General features: G+C 48.6%; 1 protein-coding gene across 1 annotated transcript; it reads right to left on the bottom strand.

Annotated features, from left to right (window-relative positions):
* Window positions 1–84: 84 nt before the first annotated feature.
* SF3A3 (splicing factor 3a subunit 3) lies at window positions 85–17,809 on the bottom strand. The gene is made up of 17 exons (XM_037881528.2): window positions 17,509–17,809; window positions 16,866–16,913; window positions 16,038–16,090; window positions 14,329–14,434; window positions 13,401–13,473; window positions 11,776–11,867; window positions 11,267–11,349; window positions 7,776–7,914; window positions 7,369–7,437; window positions 6,924–6,991; window positions 6,392–6,499; window positions 5,979–6,048; window positions 5,059–5,223; window positions 4,847–4,957; window positions 3,425–3,515; window positions 1,165–1,220; window positions 85–396 (listed from the first exon to the last, which is right to left on the bottom strand). Exons 1-17 carry the CDS (start codon window positions 17,602–17,604, stop codon window positions 319–321), a joined length of 1,506 nt encoding a protein of 501 aa, XP_037737456.1. The 5' UTR covers window positions 17,605–17,809; the 3' UTR covers window positions 85–318.
* Between the last annotated feature and the right edge of the window lie 1,890 nt (window positions 17,810–19,699).

Below are 19,699 nucleotides of genomic sequence, written 5' to 3'. Positions count from 1 at the left end.
TGTGTGCATGAGAGAGTCTTGATATTTTTATCGAGTTGAGCTCTTCCTTACCAGGCTACGAAAGGAGAGAAGTTACTCAGGATGTCCTACATTAAAATCAGTTTATTTTTGCAGTATCTTTTTAGTATAAAATACATTTTGGACCATCACAACTCTGCCTTGCACAAGAAGGGACTTACTAGAAAGTGATTCTACAAAGTGTCCTTGAAATGTATGTTCATGCGGAACAGAAAATGCAAAAGTACAGAGAAGAAAGCACAGGGCTCAGTGTGCTTCACCAAGGGCCTCAGAGGTGCCAAATCCCCCAACCAGAGAACATCACAGCAGCCCTTGACGTTTCAAGTCTTCATAGGTCTTTTTATTCACCACATTCCCACTGGAATCCTCATATTCCTCCTAGAAGGAAAGCGAGAACATTGGTAGTATCTGGGCACGGCATGAAATAAGAATGGGAGAGTAACAGTAACTGAGGTTTAGCTCCACCAACAGCAGCCTGTCAGCCCCTCAGACTAAAACCCCCTCTGCACATCTCCACATAGGGTCTTTCAGTGGACTCCCAGAGAAGGATAAATATCGGTTTGCAATGAGGACTGGGGTGGAGCATGCTAAGTTGTTACACTGCCTGCTGCTGTATATTGTCCACTCTATCACAGCTTAGCTAAACTCAGCAGGACAACGGCAAATTCTGTAATAAATTGGGATTTCACACTGCATTGTACGCGCATTCTATAAACAGTTTGCTCCGTCATGGTAGGTCCCCTGGGCTACAATGGAAGGTTCTTAGGTACAATTTTCACAGAGTGACTCCATGGAATCTCTCACCATTTAGATTAAAGATACCTCACTTCCCCCTCCCTCCGCCCCTTTCCAAACAAGAAGGGTTTAGACACTGCAGAGACACGGTCTGAAGATGCCTAGACAGAGAGAAGGGCAGGTGTCATACTAACGAGCAATACATTCCCAGCGAGGCATGTGCAGCTCTACACAGTTCCACCAACAGGAGCTCTGTTACAAGCAGGGTGGTCTCCAAACATACTCCCCAGCATTCAACAGATTCTTCAGGGAACTGGTACCTCTTTTGCTGGGGCTAGAGGTTATGCAGGGTAACAAGACAGATTCAGCCAAACAGTAAAGGCAACACCTGAACACTGATCCTCAGCTCACCTCTGTGTCAGGCTGCCATCTCTCCGAAGCTTTCTGCTGCTTCAGCTTTGCCCACACTGCGAATACAAAGTCACACTGGATCAGAATGCCATTTCCCTCGAACTATCAGCACTTAGTCTAGCGCCGAATGTACACTGCTCGCTCTTAAAACACACTCCCCTCAGCCTCACGGGCTGACACGGATTGCACAGATTACTCAACAAGAGAGGCTGGCCAAGACAGCTCAGGTAGATACCCGAGCAGCAGAGAGCCTCAGACAGGGTTGATGGTTAATGTAAGACACTAGGCTTGTCTGACAGTTTGTACTGTTTGCAGCATTTCTCATTGGGCGTAAAACGAGCTGCATCTGAATGTCGGCTCACCAGAGGCACTGCAGACACCCTTCCCAACCCCGCAGCGCTCAGTGACACTGCAATCACACCCCTTAGAAGCAAGAGGCAAGTTTGCCTCAAGCCAGCTGTTACAGAAGCTCTTAAGGGAAGGGAGGTGAGCAAGCTGAAGTAGCAAGTGTAAGGGGGAGAGTTGTGATTGGATGAGCTGACAAGCCAGCTTAGAGAGGAAGGGAAATAAAGGGAACCCTAGTTCAGCTGCACTGAACCACAGCCAGAATGTTTCATGGGCACCTGTTCCAGGGGTTCTCTCAACAAATTTTTTGGTGGCCCCAGAGTGCAGTCACCAACTCTTGCTGGTGGCTGCTCTACATTTTTTTCCTAAAATACTTAATGAACTTTAGGAAAAACAAATCAATATGCACAGCTACATGTCCAAATCCCTGTAAAGGTTGGTTGGTTTTGCAGATTCAATAACAAAAATAATGCACAGTTGTCTCTATTCTTACTGGACCTAAACAGAATAGAAACATGATTAAGGTGCTTTGCACATTCTTGTCTTTTTTGTTGTTGTTGTGTTTCTTTTATTTAAAAAAAAAAAAGGCAGCCAAAAAGCAGAAAATTTACTAGCTCATAAGCCTGCTGCTGTGAAAAGTGATATTTTTGTTTGTTAATAATCACAGCAGACTTACTAGCTATCTGGGAGGCTGTGAAAAGTGATATTAACAAACATACAAATTACAAATATCAATTTTCACAGCAGACTTACACAGCTCTAGCCCTGGATGGGGAGGTGGGCAGGGAGACAGTGGGGTCCAGAGGCAATGCGGGGAGGGTGGTGAGCTGAGGGCTGGCACCCGCCGCCACACGGCCAGGGCTGGAGCCTGAAGTCCCATGACTGGAGCCTGCCGCCCACCAGCCCAGAGCTGAAGCCCAAAGCCCTAGTGTCACTGCCCCAGGGAAGGTGGGAACTCACTGGCTACCTGCTCTTCTGGCATTTGTGGCTCCACAGGGGGGCAGGGCCCAACCTCTGCTGGTGGCCCTGTGAGAGGTTCCACTGCTTCTCTCCACCCCCCCAGTCACTGCTCTGGAGGCTGTGGCCGCATTTGAGAAATACTGATTTAGGCTATTTCTACACAGCAGCAGGCAGGTGTAATTCTCAAGTGACTGCACTAAAACAGCAGGGCGGCTGCAGTGGCCAGCATGCTAACTTGAGCCGAGCTAGCACCTGTATGTCTATCTGAGCTGTGAATTGCACCACCCAGCTGCTGTATAGACGTAGCCTTAACAGCAAAATTAAACTCCTTTTTCTGGGCTTTACTGCTGTGCTCGGGCAGAAATTCTATCCGACTCTCCCTTCCTACTCCAGAATTGCCAGCGGAAGAGGGGACGCAGTTAGCTCACTCTTGCTTCCACAGCTAAGAAGTCAATCTCTATCTCTGTTGTGGCCAGGCAACTTCATGCCGGCTGCTGCCCTCAGCAGGTACGTGCCCAGAGCAGAAGCTTTGCATTCTGGCGTTGACTGCAGTATCCAAAGCCAACATCATTAAGTTATGGCCAGTTAAAATGCTAAAGCTTCATGCTTGTAACAGGATTTACCTATAGGATTGCCCTGGCTGAATTTCATCAGGTCTTTCCCTTCTCCCTCCTCACCACGGAGACACACAGGAAGAACTTCATGCATTTCAATTGAGTGTAACCAGCCTCTTGATTATCTGAAGAAGATTCGTGTCCCCTAATTGCAACTGGATGATTGAGGTTCCATCATATAAAGAGTTACTCCCCCCAGTGAGAACATTGCTGGATGAATGTCTCTTCATTGGCAATCACAGCAGGCAGCACGTCCCCACATGCGCCCCACAGACCAGCACAGATGAAAACAAACTCCACCTGCTCTCAGCTCTGAATAGAGACGTGCCAACATCACTTACAAGAGACTGCGTCTTCAATCTGCGTGACGTTAGCAAAATGGGCCGTGTTGGGAATGCCCAGGCATCTCATCCCATGAGCATGACGCCACTCCTGGAGGCAGAGCAGAAGGATCAGTATACAGGAGAGAGTTACATGTAGCCCACAAAGTCACAGCCACACCGTTACAGTAAGTCAAACCTGTCTGAAGACAACAAATTAATGCCCAAGGGGACTAGAATGGAAAGAAAACAAGAGGAAAAACTATTTCTATCCATATTTTCCAGTTTGTTTCCTTTGACTATATACAAGATTGTTAGTTTCCCTTTTATGTGGGCCTTTCACACTACAATACAAGAAAAAAGTTTCACAAAAAAGGAAAATTTGATTGTAAATCCATAAAGATTAGTCATGGCAGTACTTGAAGCTACTTTTAAACTAATTTTTTTAAACCGACTACACATTAGACACCATTAACTTAATCAGCTTATGAGAGTATCAAATCTTAGAACTAAGCTACTATCCTATAGTATAACAACAACGGTTTAAAAGCAGTTTGTGATTCCACGAGGCTAGGCGCTCCCCTATAATACAGCAATAACAATACAGCAGTCACATGCTTTGGCAAGATGGATTTTCAGCCAAAATACTGTAGGATTCTGACAAGCGTTCATTGACAAGCAGGAGTGGGGACTCCCCTACTGTATAAAGTGCAGCAGATGCAGTGCTATAAACTCCTGAGCATCTTTAAACAAAAGTTCACTTTCATTTAAATGGCAAATCCACAACCAAGGGCTCTCGTCACATACTGCAGAAGTGCAGAGTTAAAATCACGCCTTTTTAGGCCCATTATAATTAAACCGTTATTAGCCCCAAGGAGAGAAGCAGCATCCAGAAATAGGCATCTCACTGGTTTTCAGTGTAGGTTTCTCCTAGTGCTCACAATCTCAGTACTAACAAAACTAGAATCCACTTACATTTATACCCCTTGAAAGACCAGTTTGCTCCTAGGTATATTTTAAAAGCTATTAAAATCTGTTACTTAGATCTGAGTTTTACGGAACTTGTTTCCTCTATCAGCTTTGCTAGAGAGCTCTACAGTAAGGTGTCTGTCAACATACTGCCAGTATCTAAGGCGGTAGCTACCAGGTACTCAGCAACAGTTCAGGCATTGCTAGACGTTGCAATCGGGGTACCTGAGGAGGGAGACCCTACAACCTCAAGGGCAAATGGCACCTGAGTGCCCCTTCAAATGGATTATAGCTCAAACAGTACAGCCCTGCAGTCTCAGCACCACGCATGGGCCCATGTCCTGGGACAGGATTCGAACATGCCCTTCCGGCCCAGAAGTGACAGCTCCAATCACCAAGACTCCGTCCATTAGTTACATATAACTAGGATTACCTTAAAGATGACTGATGGGCTAATGCCAAAGCGTTACTTACCGCGAAGTGCCGCTGGAAAGCTTTTGGCCCTCGGTAGGTGTAGTTACCGCAAATCTCACAGTTGTAGTTGATGTTCAAACCATGCAGTTTATATAACCAATAGGGGATAGGCTGAAAAACAAGCCAGGCAAAGCTTAGGTCAGATGGCAAGACAGGTGGTTTGGATACAGACAAAGATCTCTGCTCTGGAGCACCTGGGGAGCCAGCCTCACCTTGCCATCCCAGCCAAGAGGCAGATTTTTAGGGTTGTAAATTATTTCATTCTCTTCATCTTCGCTTTCGCTCTCACTGATCTGCTCCTCCTCTTCCTCCTCTCTCTCTTCCCCCGTGCGGGCTTGCTTACGCTGCACGTTCTCATGGGTGAGATGTCTCTGTTCCTATGATGCAGGAAAGCACACAGGCATGAAGTGCAGCAGCTAAACATGGCAGCATATGTGGTAGCAAACGAACAAACCAAAAAATGTGTGGAGGAAATCACAGGAGTATTCACCCTTCTTATGTTAAATCCCCTCCACTGGCTTCATTAGTGTCTGTGCCACAACACAGCATTGATTTGTCTGCAGTCGAACAAGAGAACTCCACCGTTTTGCTCAGCCCAACAGTCTGAAAGGTCCCTGGGTGTAATGCAGTTCTCACCAAGAGAAGATAGTGGAAAGCTTCAATTACAATCACTTCCAAGGCAATAGCGGCAATCAGCCTTTTAAGAGTGACCACTGAAAACTATGACAAGAACATGAAGCCGAATAAAGGCAGCACTCACAGGGGCTTGCTGTCTCTGGTGGTTATATGTAAAATCTAAGTTCTACACCAAGGAGAAAAGGCTGCCCCAAGGGCACCCTGACTGTTCTGTCTGGGTTGCCGTTCACAAGAGAGGCAGACCCAATCCTCAGCATCGGTTGTTGTAGGAGATGGACTCTTAACTAGAAGCTGACAGGTTAACAAACAACAGGAATAAGCAGTTCCAACCCCCTGCCTTAAATATCTCCAGATTTGTACAGCACCATACATAAAATAACACTTCTATACATGGTGTTTAAGAAAGGATAAGATGGAAGACATGAGTGAGCTTGCAACACCTTTTGAAGGCACTGCATCTACAAAGCTCAAAAAAGGTAAAAAGTAAAAACCTTACCCCAAGAATTTCTACATACTCGTAGACCTGAGCTTCCAGGAACGCAAGGTCTTTGTTCCTCTCTGTGTCCCTGGAAATACAAAGGGTAACTTTGTGAAATCCTTTTCAAGCACTGCAAATGCTGTCCACGCACCCGGTTCCTAAAGATATATTTGGATTTGTAGCTACTAAGAAAGTGGGAAAACAAATATCAACCACTCCCTGTAGCCTCTGCTGCACATGTACTGATCAGTCAGGCCAGACACTCTGACCAGCTAACTCAGTCATTTGGTCCCAATATGCAGAGCATCCTAATGCTCCAGGAACATCTCAGCTCTGCCATTGGGGCAATAATGAAGGCGATAACCAGCCAAGCAGGAAACTTTTAGTTCAAGCGAAGGGCCAACCTCGGTATGAAACTTTTGGGGACTCACCTTTTGCTTCCTTTTGTCTTTGGATTCTTGGCAAACAAGGAAGAATCGAGGGCTTCCAAGGATTTGCCTTTTGTGCTGAACAGCCTCTGAGCACGCTCTTCCAGAGTGCTGGGAAAAAGCAGGGAACAAGGTGAATCTAGGGTGTAGGTTTATTTTTTAAGTAGATTGGTTTGTGCTCACATAATTATGTTTTTAATTACATTATACATTAAATCATTGAGAGGTCATGAGACTGTAAGAATAAGCATCACGTTTCAGTGATCCTTGAGGAGCATGGCTTAGGCACTGCTTTTGCATCAGGGTTTCCCCAGGCTCTTGAGGTCCTACTATTCCATATTATGTACTAGTCCATTATGAACCTCAGACTTCAAAGCAAAGTATATGATAAGAATTCCTTGCCATACTTTCAGTGTTGTCTTGTATAAGAATTATTCCACAGATCTTTGGAAAACAAACAGGTGTCCAATGCAGAAATGTGAGACAAACAGCACAATAACTGAAAAGAATCTAGAAAAAAGCCACAGCTTCTTACCCGCCGCATTTCAGACCCAAAGCCAGTAAAGCAGATTTTAATCTGTCCAGTCCCAGGGAGGCCAATTCCTGTACAATTAAAATAAACCAATGTACATAAGCATTGCTTTCAGGTGTTAACAACAATATGATACAAGTGTGTCCATTTTAATTCATTAAAAAAAAATCCAGCATTGCTCATGAAAGCATTAAGGTGGCTCTCTTCTACCCAGATCAATGACGTCTATGGCAGGAGCCTGACCACAGCTACGATGGAGAAAAATCCTTCCAGGTTACTGGTATCTCCAGTGACAGAAAGCAGAGGCCACCTGCACAGTGAACTTGCCATTTACAGTGGTCGTGGCCGGAGTCTCACATTCCCACAAAGAAAATTTTGAAAAGGAACAAGGTGGACGGATCCCACCAAGATTTTTCAGTGTAAAGTGCTTAACGCACAGAGAACATACCTCCCAAGAGGAAAAGGCCGAGAGATCCAGATGGGCTCCGGCATGGGTAAGTGCACTGCTCGTCTCTTTCTGCCAAGAAAAGCCACATAAGTTGCTAGATAAATCTTCAGAACATTACATAACATTTGAGCAGCAATACCAAAATATCCTCCCTCCTTCAAGAAGGATGATATTGTTAATAATGGGGAGATCTCAGCACTAAACTGAACAAATCAAGTACATGGGAAACCTCCTGGAAAGACAGAAAACACATTAGCAGTAAGCAGTGTCTCTACTGTTTTGGGACACAACTGAACTACACTACACTGTGAGACTGTTAACCTTGATGATCATTTTACACACCACGACACTGTACGCAAGCCGTGAGAAATATATCAGCATTTCACGTGTGCATAATGATTGCTCACCGGCCAACCAGGGAACGTTCCATTGTCCCACTTCTTCTCAAACTCATTCTGAATCTTCCCAAAAAGTTCATTCTGATCCAGCAGTGGCTTCACCCGATCTGTGTAATCCTGCAGGTACTCAAGAAGCATTTCAAGATACCTGGCAGAGGAAGAGCCAGCTCAGTTAATTCAGTATCAGAGTTTGCATAAAATGAACACACAAGAAATTTTTGCATCATACCATACTGAACCGCATCACGGTGACACCCCTTGCCCCACAATTATACAGGGAATAGTCCCACTATTTCCTTCCTTCCCAACAAATCTCTCTTCTACTGAACAAGCTCCTGGCTGTTAAGAACAACCTCTGGGTAACAGATTATTTCACCAGAAGCCTCAATCCGAATGAAACTTCATCATCTGTTTGACTTTTTAGGTTACAGGCTAGATTCACAGTTGACAAATACAGCACGTACAACCTGACAGTCTCACAAACACACATGTAGGTGTAATTTAATTTCACATCATCTGTTAGTCTTGTAAACAGCAATTCAGCAAGAGATGATTTGTCTGAAATTGAAAAGGCTCAACATTTACACAGAGAAGCTTGCCTGCAAAGCGTATGGACTTAGAAATAAAAAATAAAAATAAATAGCATGAAACAGATGGGGGAAAACAAGGAGAGAGAAGAACATTCACTGGATGTTTACACAAAAATAATTAGCAATGACTGTGGATTGTTGATATTTGGCCTTCTCTACACTGCAAACATTACCATATTTCTCACATATTTAAGCATACTTGTGGCCCAAACTGTTTTATTCTTGCCTTGGCAGATCCCCCCTGTACAGTCATTCCAAAGAGCCATAGATATCTATCAAGGTTAAACCATGGTTCTCTAACATGGGTTATTCCAGACACACAAGCCAGTGTACTACATTCTATCACGGTCTGGGTCCCAGCCATGGCCCTGTCCATAAGCAGGGAATTTTAGCAGTTCCCAGTAGTGTTCCCAATAGTGCTACCACCACTTTAATGGCACCAGCAGAGGCCCTAATGTGGGACAAGATTTTGGTGGCTTCCAATATTTTTACCACCGTGTCAGTGAACCCTAGTTACACAGCCACACTTAACCAAGGATTCTTTGAGCATGGATAAAACATATTTTCATCATTAACTTGACAAATAGATGGGACAGCTCACACCTCTCAGAGCTACTGTTTCAGGCTCTGTTTGCAAACCCTGCATTAGTTATGTTTGGACAATTCTCTTCACAACCATAAAAGCTAAAAGACATATGATGTGACTTTCAAAAGTGCTCAGCCTTGGCCTAAATCTGCTCCAGTTGAAGTCAACGATAAAATTCTCTTTGCCTTCAAAGGAGCAGGGAGGCCAAAACTTAAGCATTTTTGAAAATTCCAAAACACTGACAGCTTAGATCCTGCTCACATTTCTGAGAGGGTGTGGATTCTGCAGAAAGTCCTTACTTTATGAAACACTAAAACTACATCTAAGGAGTACCCATTCACATTCCCCACAGTGAATTTTCATCCTGACTGTGAATTAATGCTTTTCACAAAACAGTCACTCTGTATCTGACCTCTTGGTTCTCCTCCTCAAAGGAAACCTGCATAATGCCTTCAAAAGATGAGTCTGGGAGCTTAAATTCATAACTTTGCTAGACACTTAAAATCATGGACTGAATAGAGACACTAGATTTATGGCTTATAGATTGTTGTAATAACCCAAAGGAGTACTTGTGGCACCTTAGAGACTAACCAATTTATTTGAGCATAAGCTTTCGTATGCATCCGATGGAGTGAGCTGTAGCTCACGAAAGCTTATGCTCAAATAAATTGGTTAGTCTCTAAGGTGCCACAAGTACTCCTTTTCTTTTTGCTGATACAGACTAACACGGCTGCTACTCTGAAACCTGAAATAACCCACTAAACCCTCTCCAGCTTTCCATCTCCCTCACCAAAGGACTGGAGAGGTATTAACAGGCCACTTCACTGTGAGCGATCCTTGAAACATGTTAACTACTTATGCTAAACAATCTGTTCCATCTTGTATTTATTTAGCTGTGATGCTAGGGTACCTTTCCCACGCCTGAAGAAGAGCTCCGTGTGGTTCAAAAGCTTGTCTCTCACCAACAGAAGTTGGTCCAATAGAAGATATTACCTCACCCACACTGTCTCTCTAATATATTGGGACCAACACGGCTATAATAACACTGAATACAACAAAGGAAGATATTGAATTGAACACGAAGAAAAAGGAAGCAAAACTTAACAGCATAATCTACTCCCTGAGCAAATGCAAGGGACATCATCGTCCCCAGAGGTCTCACCATCACTTACAACCCCATATCTGCTGAACAGCTCTGCAGAAGGGCTTTGTCAAAACTGAGGAATCACATACTGCACCTCATATACTCCAGAAGGGACCCCCTCAAACAAGAATTAATCCCATGCTCCCACATACTGGAAGAAAAAAAACAAAACAGGAAACTTACCTGAAAAATCATGCAAGAAACCCAAAACTACTATCAAAAACACCAGGTGGCAGCCATCCACCACAAAAACAGAAAGTGGAACCAACTACAACTCCACAACCCACAGAACTCCACCAGAGAAGCAGATCACATTATGGAACTAGGCACCCAAATACCTGAAGAGAACCTGCTTCAATACTAACATAAAACTCCCTCCAACCACACACCCCTAGGTGTCACCAACCACCCCATACTGGAACCCATACGGTGTATCAACAGTTATTACCCAGACTCAGTGGGGGTCACATCCCAAAAGAAATATTTCCTAAGCCCGCATTTTGGTCTTCAAACAACCCCACAACCTCATCATCAGAAGCAAGATCACCACAGACCAGGAGGACACATCAACTCAAAGTGGCACCAGACCCTGCCAGAACAATAGATGCAAAACATGCAGACATCTCTCCACTGCTGCAATGAGCAACACCCCCCACAACACAGCTTTCAAGATCTATGGATTCTACACATGCCTATCACATACGGTGTACCTTATCCAGTGCACTAAATGCCCCAACAACAATTATGTGGGTGAAACCAGACACTCACACAGAAAAATGATAAAAGACCAAAACCACCATGTCATCTGTGGGTGAACACTTTCACAAAGAGATCACTCGTAATCTGTAATCACTCTCAGGATAGGTCTACACAGGGATAAAAGTCGCTGGCCCGAGCCAGCTGACCCAGGCCAGCCACTGGTTTTCTATACCCGTGCAGACATATCCTCAGTCCTCTCCTCAAAGGAAATCTGCACAACACCTTCAAAAGAGAAGCCTGGACGCTTAAATTCATAACTTTGCTAGACACTAAAAATCATGGACTGAATACACACACTGGATTTATGGTTTATAACATAAACTCCCCTCCACTCCAGGATTGGAGAGGCATTAAAGGGCCTTGAATGCGCATCACAGAATTTAATTCCTCCTGGACAGCCTGTCACGGATGAAGGGCCCACCTTTTATATTCAGCATTTTTTCTCTCTTTGGGAATATCGAAGAGTTGGTCAAACGTGGATAAGTACGTGATGTAATCCAGTTTCTGAAAATAAAGAGGCTGGGTGTCAGATTTTACACACAAAACAACCTGATTAACAATACATCTCCAGTCACCCACTGGACCACAAGAAATGGCATCTTTCCACACCTCCATTCTGGGTTGCAGCATGCCACTTTAGAGACCCTGGGCTATTTGGTAACAGAGGCGAAAAAAGGGCACAGCCTCTTTCAAGACCACATCAGTGGAGAGGCCTGTGAGAACAGCTGTAGATACAACTGCACGAATGGGAGAGCCCAGGAAAGGGTCGCTTCGAATTTAAAAATCCTTAACCTGCAGCCTCCAAAAAATAGGCACCCGTACAACACATGGGTGGAAATGAACTATTTAAAATGTCACCAGAAATGCTTGTCTCTGAACACTCAGTAATAGATATTTGAGTACGTCTCCTAAGCAATTCTAGCCTCTTACCTCTGATGATTTTAAGTTAATGTACTTGAGGTAACAATCATGAAGATCCAAGTACCGGCCATACCCTTCTTCATCTGTGAACTCCACTAGATCTACAGAAGACACATTATGCAAAGAGCTTTATTAGAAATTCTGAAGATCAGAATTACTGCAGATTATTCTCATTTCAAGTATCCGTCTTGTGTTAGAACCATCTCATGTAAGCATAGCTTGTAACTGCAGCTGAATACAAACTATATTACGTGAAATGTTTCTTAATGTTTTTGCAGGTTCTAAACATAATCAACTAACTGCTCCTTTACAGTAATACGCTAGATCCACTCTCAAGCGAGAGGCGCTTTTACTGCAGAACATTCCAGAGTGGATAAAATACACACACAGGCACAGGGGCAGCAGGTTTGTATAATTTTTGGTGGTGCCCAGAACAGGTCCAAGTTGCCCCCCCCCCACACCCCCCTAAGGGTCTGGGAGGAAGTTTGGGTGTGGGAAGGGGGAGGTGTGGGGCTCTGGGAAGGTGTTTGGGTGCAGGGGGTAGGCTCTGGGAGGGAGTTGGGGTGTGGAGTCTGGGCTGGGGCAGGCAGCTGGGATGCAGGGGATGGAATCTGGGAGGGAGTTGGGGTGTGGCGCCTGGACTTGGGCAGGAGGAGTGGGTGTGGGGGATGTGCTCTGGGAGGGAGTTTGGGTGAGGGGTCTGGGTTGGAGCAGGGGTGCAGGAGGGGGCTCAGGGCTGGGGTTTGGGGTGCAAGGGGTGAGAGCTCTGGCTTGGGGGCACAGGCTCTGGGGTGGGGCAGGGCCGGGGATGAGGAGCTTGGGGTGCAGACTGGCTGCCCCGGGGCTAGGACCAGAGAGGAGGACTCCCCCCAACCCTCTCCCCCACTGCTGCTGCCCCTCACCGTAGCCTCACTGGGGCTGCCAGCGTGGGACAGAAGCAGTGACTGTGGGCGGAGGGAGGTGCAGGGTGTCACTACACTCACCCAAGCTGCTCAGGTCCAGGAAGCTTCCTCCCCTGCTGCAGCCTGCTGCCCCACACCGTAGCCTCACAGAGGGGAGGCTGCCCCTTGCCCCGTGGCTGCAAGCTGGGAGGGGCAGGATCACAGGGTCAGACACTCAAGCCCCAGCAGCTGCTCAGGTGAGTGAGGTGGGTGCTGGGGGAGGGGAGGGCTGCCAATCATGTGTGCACCTCCTCCAGTGCAGCAGCAGCAGCCAGCTGCCTCAGCCTGCTCTTGTGCTGTAGCCTAGCCTTAGGCTGCCGCCCAGGCAAAGGAGAGCAGCGCGGAGCAGCAGGGGAGCTGCCTGCTTTTAATCAGGCAGGGACGCTCCGGGGCCCAGGGGAGGTGCACGGGGGAGGGAGGCAGGCGGCGGACGCTCCAGGCAGGGCCAGGGGAGACACCCGGCTCCAAATATTGGTGGAGCTGAGCCCCCGGCCCTGAATATTGCTGGAGCCAGGCACCACAGGCCCATGTAACTTGCCACCCCTGCACAGGCACCTAATCTGAGAGTAACTTTCAGAGGGTTATTAAGGGGAGAGATTCAGAGACAAGCCAACCAGACAGCTCACTAAATAAAAACAAGCAAGCATGGCATTTTTGCTAGATCTAAGTTTAAATATGAAACCATGGACTTACTTTGTGCCTCTTCACTGGGGTTCTCTCTGGCTTTCAACAGTTCCTCAAATTCCACTGACATCGGCACACAGATCTTCGGGAAAGATCAGACGTTATAGCAAAAATACACACTCACACTCACTACTGCGAAAAAGTCCAGACCAATTAACGTGAAGTCACACTGACAAATCTGCACTTTCCATAATGAACCTATTACAGAAGTATTCCCACTGCCAAATCAAAGCTCAGCATTACTGTGTGTGTTATTCAGGTCCTCTTCGACGGCATGTAACCAGTACATACACAAAGTACTCTACATGGAGAACAGTAGATTCCCTGGCCACAGAGTGTGGAAAAGCCAGGGCACTAGGATCTTTGCCGTTCAGTTCAGAGGCTGCAGGGACAGATATGCAGTCAACTCTATCAAGCAATTGCCTTGAAATTCCCCTGCATCAACTGGCACTCTGCTGTTTTGAATTCCAGAGGTTCTCTCCTTTCATTGATGCAGAAACAAATTATGTAGACAACCCCTAAAAATGCCTTCTTCACAGAGGGGAGGAGGACCCCACACCCCCAAAAAAACACTCTGGCCAGCACATGGAAGGCAATGCTGAATGCCTCCCCCAACAGCAGAGGAGAACACAGCTCCTAAACTGAAAGCACAACATTCATGGGACATGATTAGCATTTTGCACATTTTCTCATTCTTGGGCTGCTCTCTCTCTTTAATGGAATGCCTCTTCTATCACAGGAACTTGAACATGGCCCCTGGTTTAAAACCACCTCTTTTCACTCGCCACATTTTAGTATTTTGGAATTTGTCATAAACGAAATAGGTTGAGAAGAACCGAACTGATAACGCAAAGCATCCAAGAGCACTCAATGTATAGATATACTCCTTGTCACTGTCCTGTGGGTCCACATACCCATGGCATACAGAGGCACTTACCTCATTTGGGTGCTTCCGGTGAAATTCCTTGATCTGTTTTAGTCTATTATAGAATTCTGCAAACTCATTTGGCCCTGAAATGGCACTGAGCTCTTCCTTCCGTAACCTGAGGGTCAAGGAGAAAAAATTAAAGTCAGATTTTGAGGGTAAGAGAGAGCGGGATTAGGATTGTTTATGGCAAACAGATATTGAATCTGATGTAACTGGAGAGTTTCATTAACGATTCTCTTCATGTCTAGTTCTGGCATTCTGATTACACAAGGGTTCCCAAAAACATGGAAAAGTCGTCACTCACCCTGCAATACCAATCTCTCAACCAAAATTACATAGAGATCTCAAACTCAGATAGGGTTATGATTTTGGGGCTCTGCTCTCCTTCCGACATTCAGGTGCATCGTCCCCAATTACTGCCCTTCAAGTCTCTCAGAGTCTCCCACTCAAATGAGGGTTTCAAGCCAAAAGAGACAACAACCCCTCCCCCACACCTTGTTACAGTCGACACAGGATTAAATTCAATAGCAAATCTGGAGAGTTGCTTTGACAGTATCAAGCACTGAAATATGATTTCACTGGTGCCTTTGCTACCATCACCACACACACTCCTTTTCAACTGTTACATGGGCTATGTTTACACTACAGACCTTACATTGGTGCAGGTACAATGTCTCCCGTGTAGCCACTCTATGCCAACGGGAGAGAGCTCTCCCGTCAGCATAATTAAACCACCCCCAACGACAACGGTGTGTCTGTCAGTAAAACTTATGTCGGTCAGGGTGTGTTTTTTTCACACCCCTGACTGACAAAAGTTTTACCAACAAAAGCGCCAGTGTAGACATAGCCATGGAAGAATTTACTGCTGAAGTGTGCCGAACCAGTAACACCCTTTCTTGTCCCTTATTCTACCGAAGAAGCAACACAGAGCAAGTTAAATGTGATTTGCAGGAATCTTTAACTATGTTCAGGTCTTGGTATGAACTAGGAGTGAAACTCTGCGATCAGTATATTCAGTAGTTTTTGTTGGTCCCCTCTCTTAAAGTTCATTAAACCCACAAATGGGCGTGCAGATAACTCAGCCCTAACTGCATCTTATTTAATGGACCACTTCAGTGGCAATTTCTTCTCTAACATGATGCTTTGGAAAGCCTACATTTATGGCACAATTATTCTTTCCCTCCCCTTCCCACCCCCACACACTTGGGATCAAACGGTATTTCGCAGCCAAATCTTAAGCTAGCAATGGCTTTGTAACGACATGTTGCTCTATGGTACTGATAAGGTTATGTCTGGACACTCATCAGAAATGTCTCATCAATGATTTATTTCCACCACTAGACTTTCCTCCCAAGTTAAAATCTGGTAAGTGCAATAAAACTCCTGGAAGAAAACTTAAGTTTGCTTTAGGGGGGGAGGGGCGGGGGAAGAGAATCTCTACTTTGACAAGTGCCATAGCTCTAAATGCTTCCCTCTCTTTATACATGGCCTTAAGAAGTGCCATTAAGTCCCTTCCGTGGCTTTGTAAAGCACTGTGGGTAAGTCTACGCTGCAGTTAAAAACCCGCGACTGGCCTATGCCAGCTGACTCAGGTTTGCAGGGCTTGGGCTAAGGGGCTGTTTAATTGCTGTGTGGACATACCCTCTGTGAAGGCATTTAGCGAGCACACTTTTCAGTTTTTAAAAAAGGCCAGATCAGGTCTTTTTGCAGACACTTACCCATCCTTATCATCATACAAGTCTCTCAGATTGCCACTCACTTCCATATACCTCTAAAAAACAAAAACATGTCAGTGTTATGCATGTACTTTTGCTGCAATACAGCACAACGTGCAGAGAAGTTAAGAAAAACTAACTGCTCTCTTGGAAGCTTGACAAAGCTTGCTTACATCTGAAAGGATAATCTCACAAACTTGAGTCAAACAGACCAAGAAATGAAAGCTCACTGAAGAGTAATGAAACATTATAGGAAAATTTAGCAGCTGAAATTGTTTTCAGGGAAATGCAATAACATGTTACCCAAGTCATTTCATGCTCTTCTGTGAAGTTTTGCTGTTCAATAAATTAGCTAAAATGAAAATAATTAATACTGTGATTTAAAATATTCCTAAAGGCTTTTAATGCTAAGACTGATAAGTAAATCCATCCAACTCATTCTCCATGTGCCCAAGTTCTGGTAAAAGCATGGTGGAGAATAGCCCCTATAACTTCAATGCCAGGTACCTCCGCAGAATAAATATAGGTACTAATATGAATACACTTTTTAAATTTGCATACAGAAACAAAACTAGGCAAACTCAGCTCATGAGTTTAACTGTAAGCAATACTCCAGTAAATACTGTTATCCCACATGTCTATTGGCTATTGCAGTGCACAAAAAGCCATTTTCCTTTGACCTTGTACCCTGCAATCTTCATGTGCTACACACATCCAGAAACAGTTTGTGATGTATTGCTTAAGTAATCCACAACACCACACCATCCTGTGATCCAGCCCACAAACTTAACGGTACACAGCTGTAAGGTAAAGCGGAGGAATGATACTCACGTCCTGCATGGCTCGGGTGCGGTGATCAGAGTTAATCTGGTCACGTAACTACAAGACACGGCAGAAAAAAGGATTAGCCGGACTTTAACTAATGCCCGATTTATTGCCTGAAGTTCAGCTGAGAACAGTCTCTGCTTCGCGGGCAGGGGTTCTCACCCTGGGGGTCCGGAGGTTATTACATGGGGGTCGTGAGCGGTCAATCTCCACCCCAAACCCGGCTTGCCTCCAGCATTTATAATGGCGTTAAATACACTAACAAGCGTGTTCAACGTATTAGGGGGTCGCACTCAGAGGCTTGCCGTGCGAAAGGGCCGCCAGTAAAACAGTCTGAGACCCTGGGTCAGCGGGAAAAACGCCGCTGTTGGGACGTCACAACGCGGCTCATTCGGCCAGCTTCACCCCCCACCGCGCTCGGACCGGGACGCGGCTTCCCGCGGAACACGCCGCGCTACGGGGCCCGAGGGACGGGCCACGAGCCCGGAAGCCGCGCCGCGGGGGGGCCACGCCCGGTGCCGGCAGGGGCGTCCCGTCGCTCCAGGCTCGGGCCCAGGCGAGTCACTGCCCCACCGCCCCCAACGGGAGAGCTGGGCCCTCGCCCGCCCCGGCCCATTCCCGCCCCGGCCCATGCCCGCCCGCGCCGCACCGTGGATTTCTTAATCAGCATCTCCTTGGCCATCACGTCCATGAGCCGCTCCCGCTCCTCATGGTAGCGCCGCTGCTGCTCCAGGATCGTCTCCATCTTCCCCGCGCGCCCGCCTGCCGGAACCCTCCCTCCCGGGGCTCGGCCCGACCGGAAACCCGCTCTCTCGGTGCTCCCCCTCACCGGCCCGACCGGAAACCCTCCCTCCCAGTGCTCCCCCTCACCGGCCCGACCGGAAACCCGCCCTCTCGGTGCTCCCCCTCACCGGCCCGACCGGAAACCCGCCCTCCCAGTGCTCCCCCCACCGGCCCGACTGGAAACCCTCCCCCCTCACCGACCCGACCGGAAACCCGCTCTCTCGGTGCTCCCCCTCACCGGCCCGACCGGAAACTCTCCCTCCCAGTGCTCCCCCCACCGGCCCGACTGGAAACCCTCCCCCCTCACCGACCCGACCGGAAACCCGCCCTCTCGGTGCTCCCCCTCACCGGCCCGACCGGAAACCCTCCCTCCCAGTGCTCCCCCCACCGGCCCGACTGGAAACCCTCACCGACCTGACCGGAAACCCGCCCTCTCGGTGCTCCCCCTCACCGGCCCGACCGGAAACCCTCCCTCCCAGTGCTCCCCCCCACCGGAAACCCTCCCTCCCAGTGCTCCCCCCACCGGCCCGACTGGAAACCCGCCCCCCTCACCGACCCGACCGGAAACCCTCCTCCCAGTGCTCCCCCCCAATCAGCCCGACCGGAAACCCTCCCCCCTCACCGACCCGACCGGAAACCCTCCCACTCGGTGCTCCCCCTCACGGGCCCGACCGGAAATCTCCGCTGGCACCATGATTCCGGCGTGAGGTGGGGTGCTAGAGCCCCGGGCAAGCGCCCTGTGGGCCCCCGGCGCCTGGGGTGCTCGGCCCTTGTGCCCCTCCTCTGCCGGGCTGGCGGGTGCGGGCCGGCGCCGGGGAAGCCCCTGTCAGAGCCCAACGAGAGCGGGTCCCGTCGGGGGTGAGGGGCCTGCGCCCGGGGGCGGCGAGCGGGGCCTCGGGAGGGGCCGCGCCCCGGTTGCGGGTCTGCCGGGGGGCACCTGTCCGGCAGCGGGTCTGTGACCGAGGCCGGCGCCGCTTCCGGGCATGCCTGTGGGCGGCTGCGCCCTCCCGCCCGCCGGTCCCCCGCCCCGGGGCCGTGCGGGAGTCGGGTCACGGCGGCGCGGGGGGGGCTGGGGACAGCGGGGCGCCCGGGAGCCAGGGCGGCGGGGGGGCGCGCAGGGGGTCGGGGTCGGGGCCGGGGCGGCCACGAGGGCGGCGCCGTGGGCGGGAAGCGGCGGGGCGGGCGACGGGCCGTCCGGGGCGGGGCGGGCAGGTGGGAAAAGGCGGCGCGGGGGAGGCTGAACGAGGAGCCGGGGAATCACCGGGCAGCCGCGTTTCGAGGGGAGGCTTGAAGGCGAGTGAGGTCGCTGTGGGGCGGGCGAGGAGGCTCCAGCTGGCACCCGGCACCCCGCGCTGCCGCTCGCCCCGGGGCGTCGCCGCCAGGCCAGGCCCGTGCTCGGCGCTTTCTCGGGCCGCTCGCTGGAGGCGCTCGGCCGGCGGGAGGCCGGGCGGGGAGCGGGGCAAGGTCCGGTTGCTCCGGCAGGGGGCAGGCGGGAGCTGGCCTGGAGAACAGCTCGGGTGCATCCGATGAAGTGGGCCGCAGCTCAGGCAGGCTTCTGCTCAGATAAAACGGGTTAGGGTGCCAGAAGTCCTCCTTTTGGGGATACAGACTAACAGGGCTGCTCCTCTGAGGCTTGTTCACGGTCTCTCTCTCTCTCCCCCAAAGGTGGGACTAGCTGCTGCGCTCATCAGATAAGTCACTGGTTCTCAAACTTTTCACAGACCACTTGAAAAATCGCTGAGGGTCTCGGCCGACCATAATGATCTTTCCACTGTTAGCTAACTGTTGTAAAGCGCTTTGGATAACAGCGCTATATAAAAAAAACCTTAGTAATAATTAATATTTTTTTGTTCTACAGGTAAAAGCACACAACTCATATTTTAATATCAGTAGTCTTACCTTTCTAGTGCGATGGACGTGGCCTCTCCCCGCACCTTGGCAGCCCCCGAGCTGGGGCTGGGAAGGAGGGGGGGTTCTCCCCCACCACAGCAGCCACAGAGCTGAGGCTGGGAAGGAGGGGGGAGTCTCTCCCCAGAAGCCGCAGCCCTGGAGCTGGG

This window comes from Chelonia mydas, chromosome 19, assembly GCF_015237465.2.
Source record: "Chelonia mydas isolate rCheMyd1 chromosome 19, rCheMyd1.pri.v2, whole genome shotgun sequence".
NCBI classification, from domain to species: Eukaryota; Metazoa; Chordata; order Testudines; family Cheloniidae; genus Chelonia; species Chelonia mydas.
The sequence above is the reverse complement of the archived record's forward strand: the minus strand, read 5'-3'. Positions and strand labels throughout refer to the sequence as shown.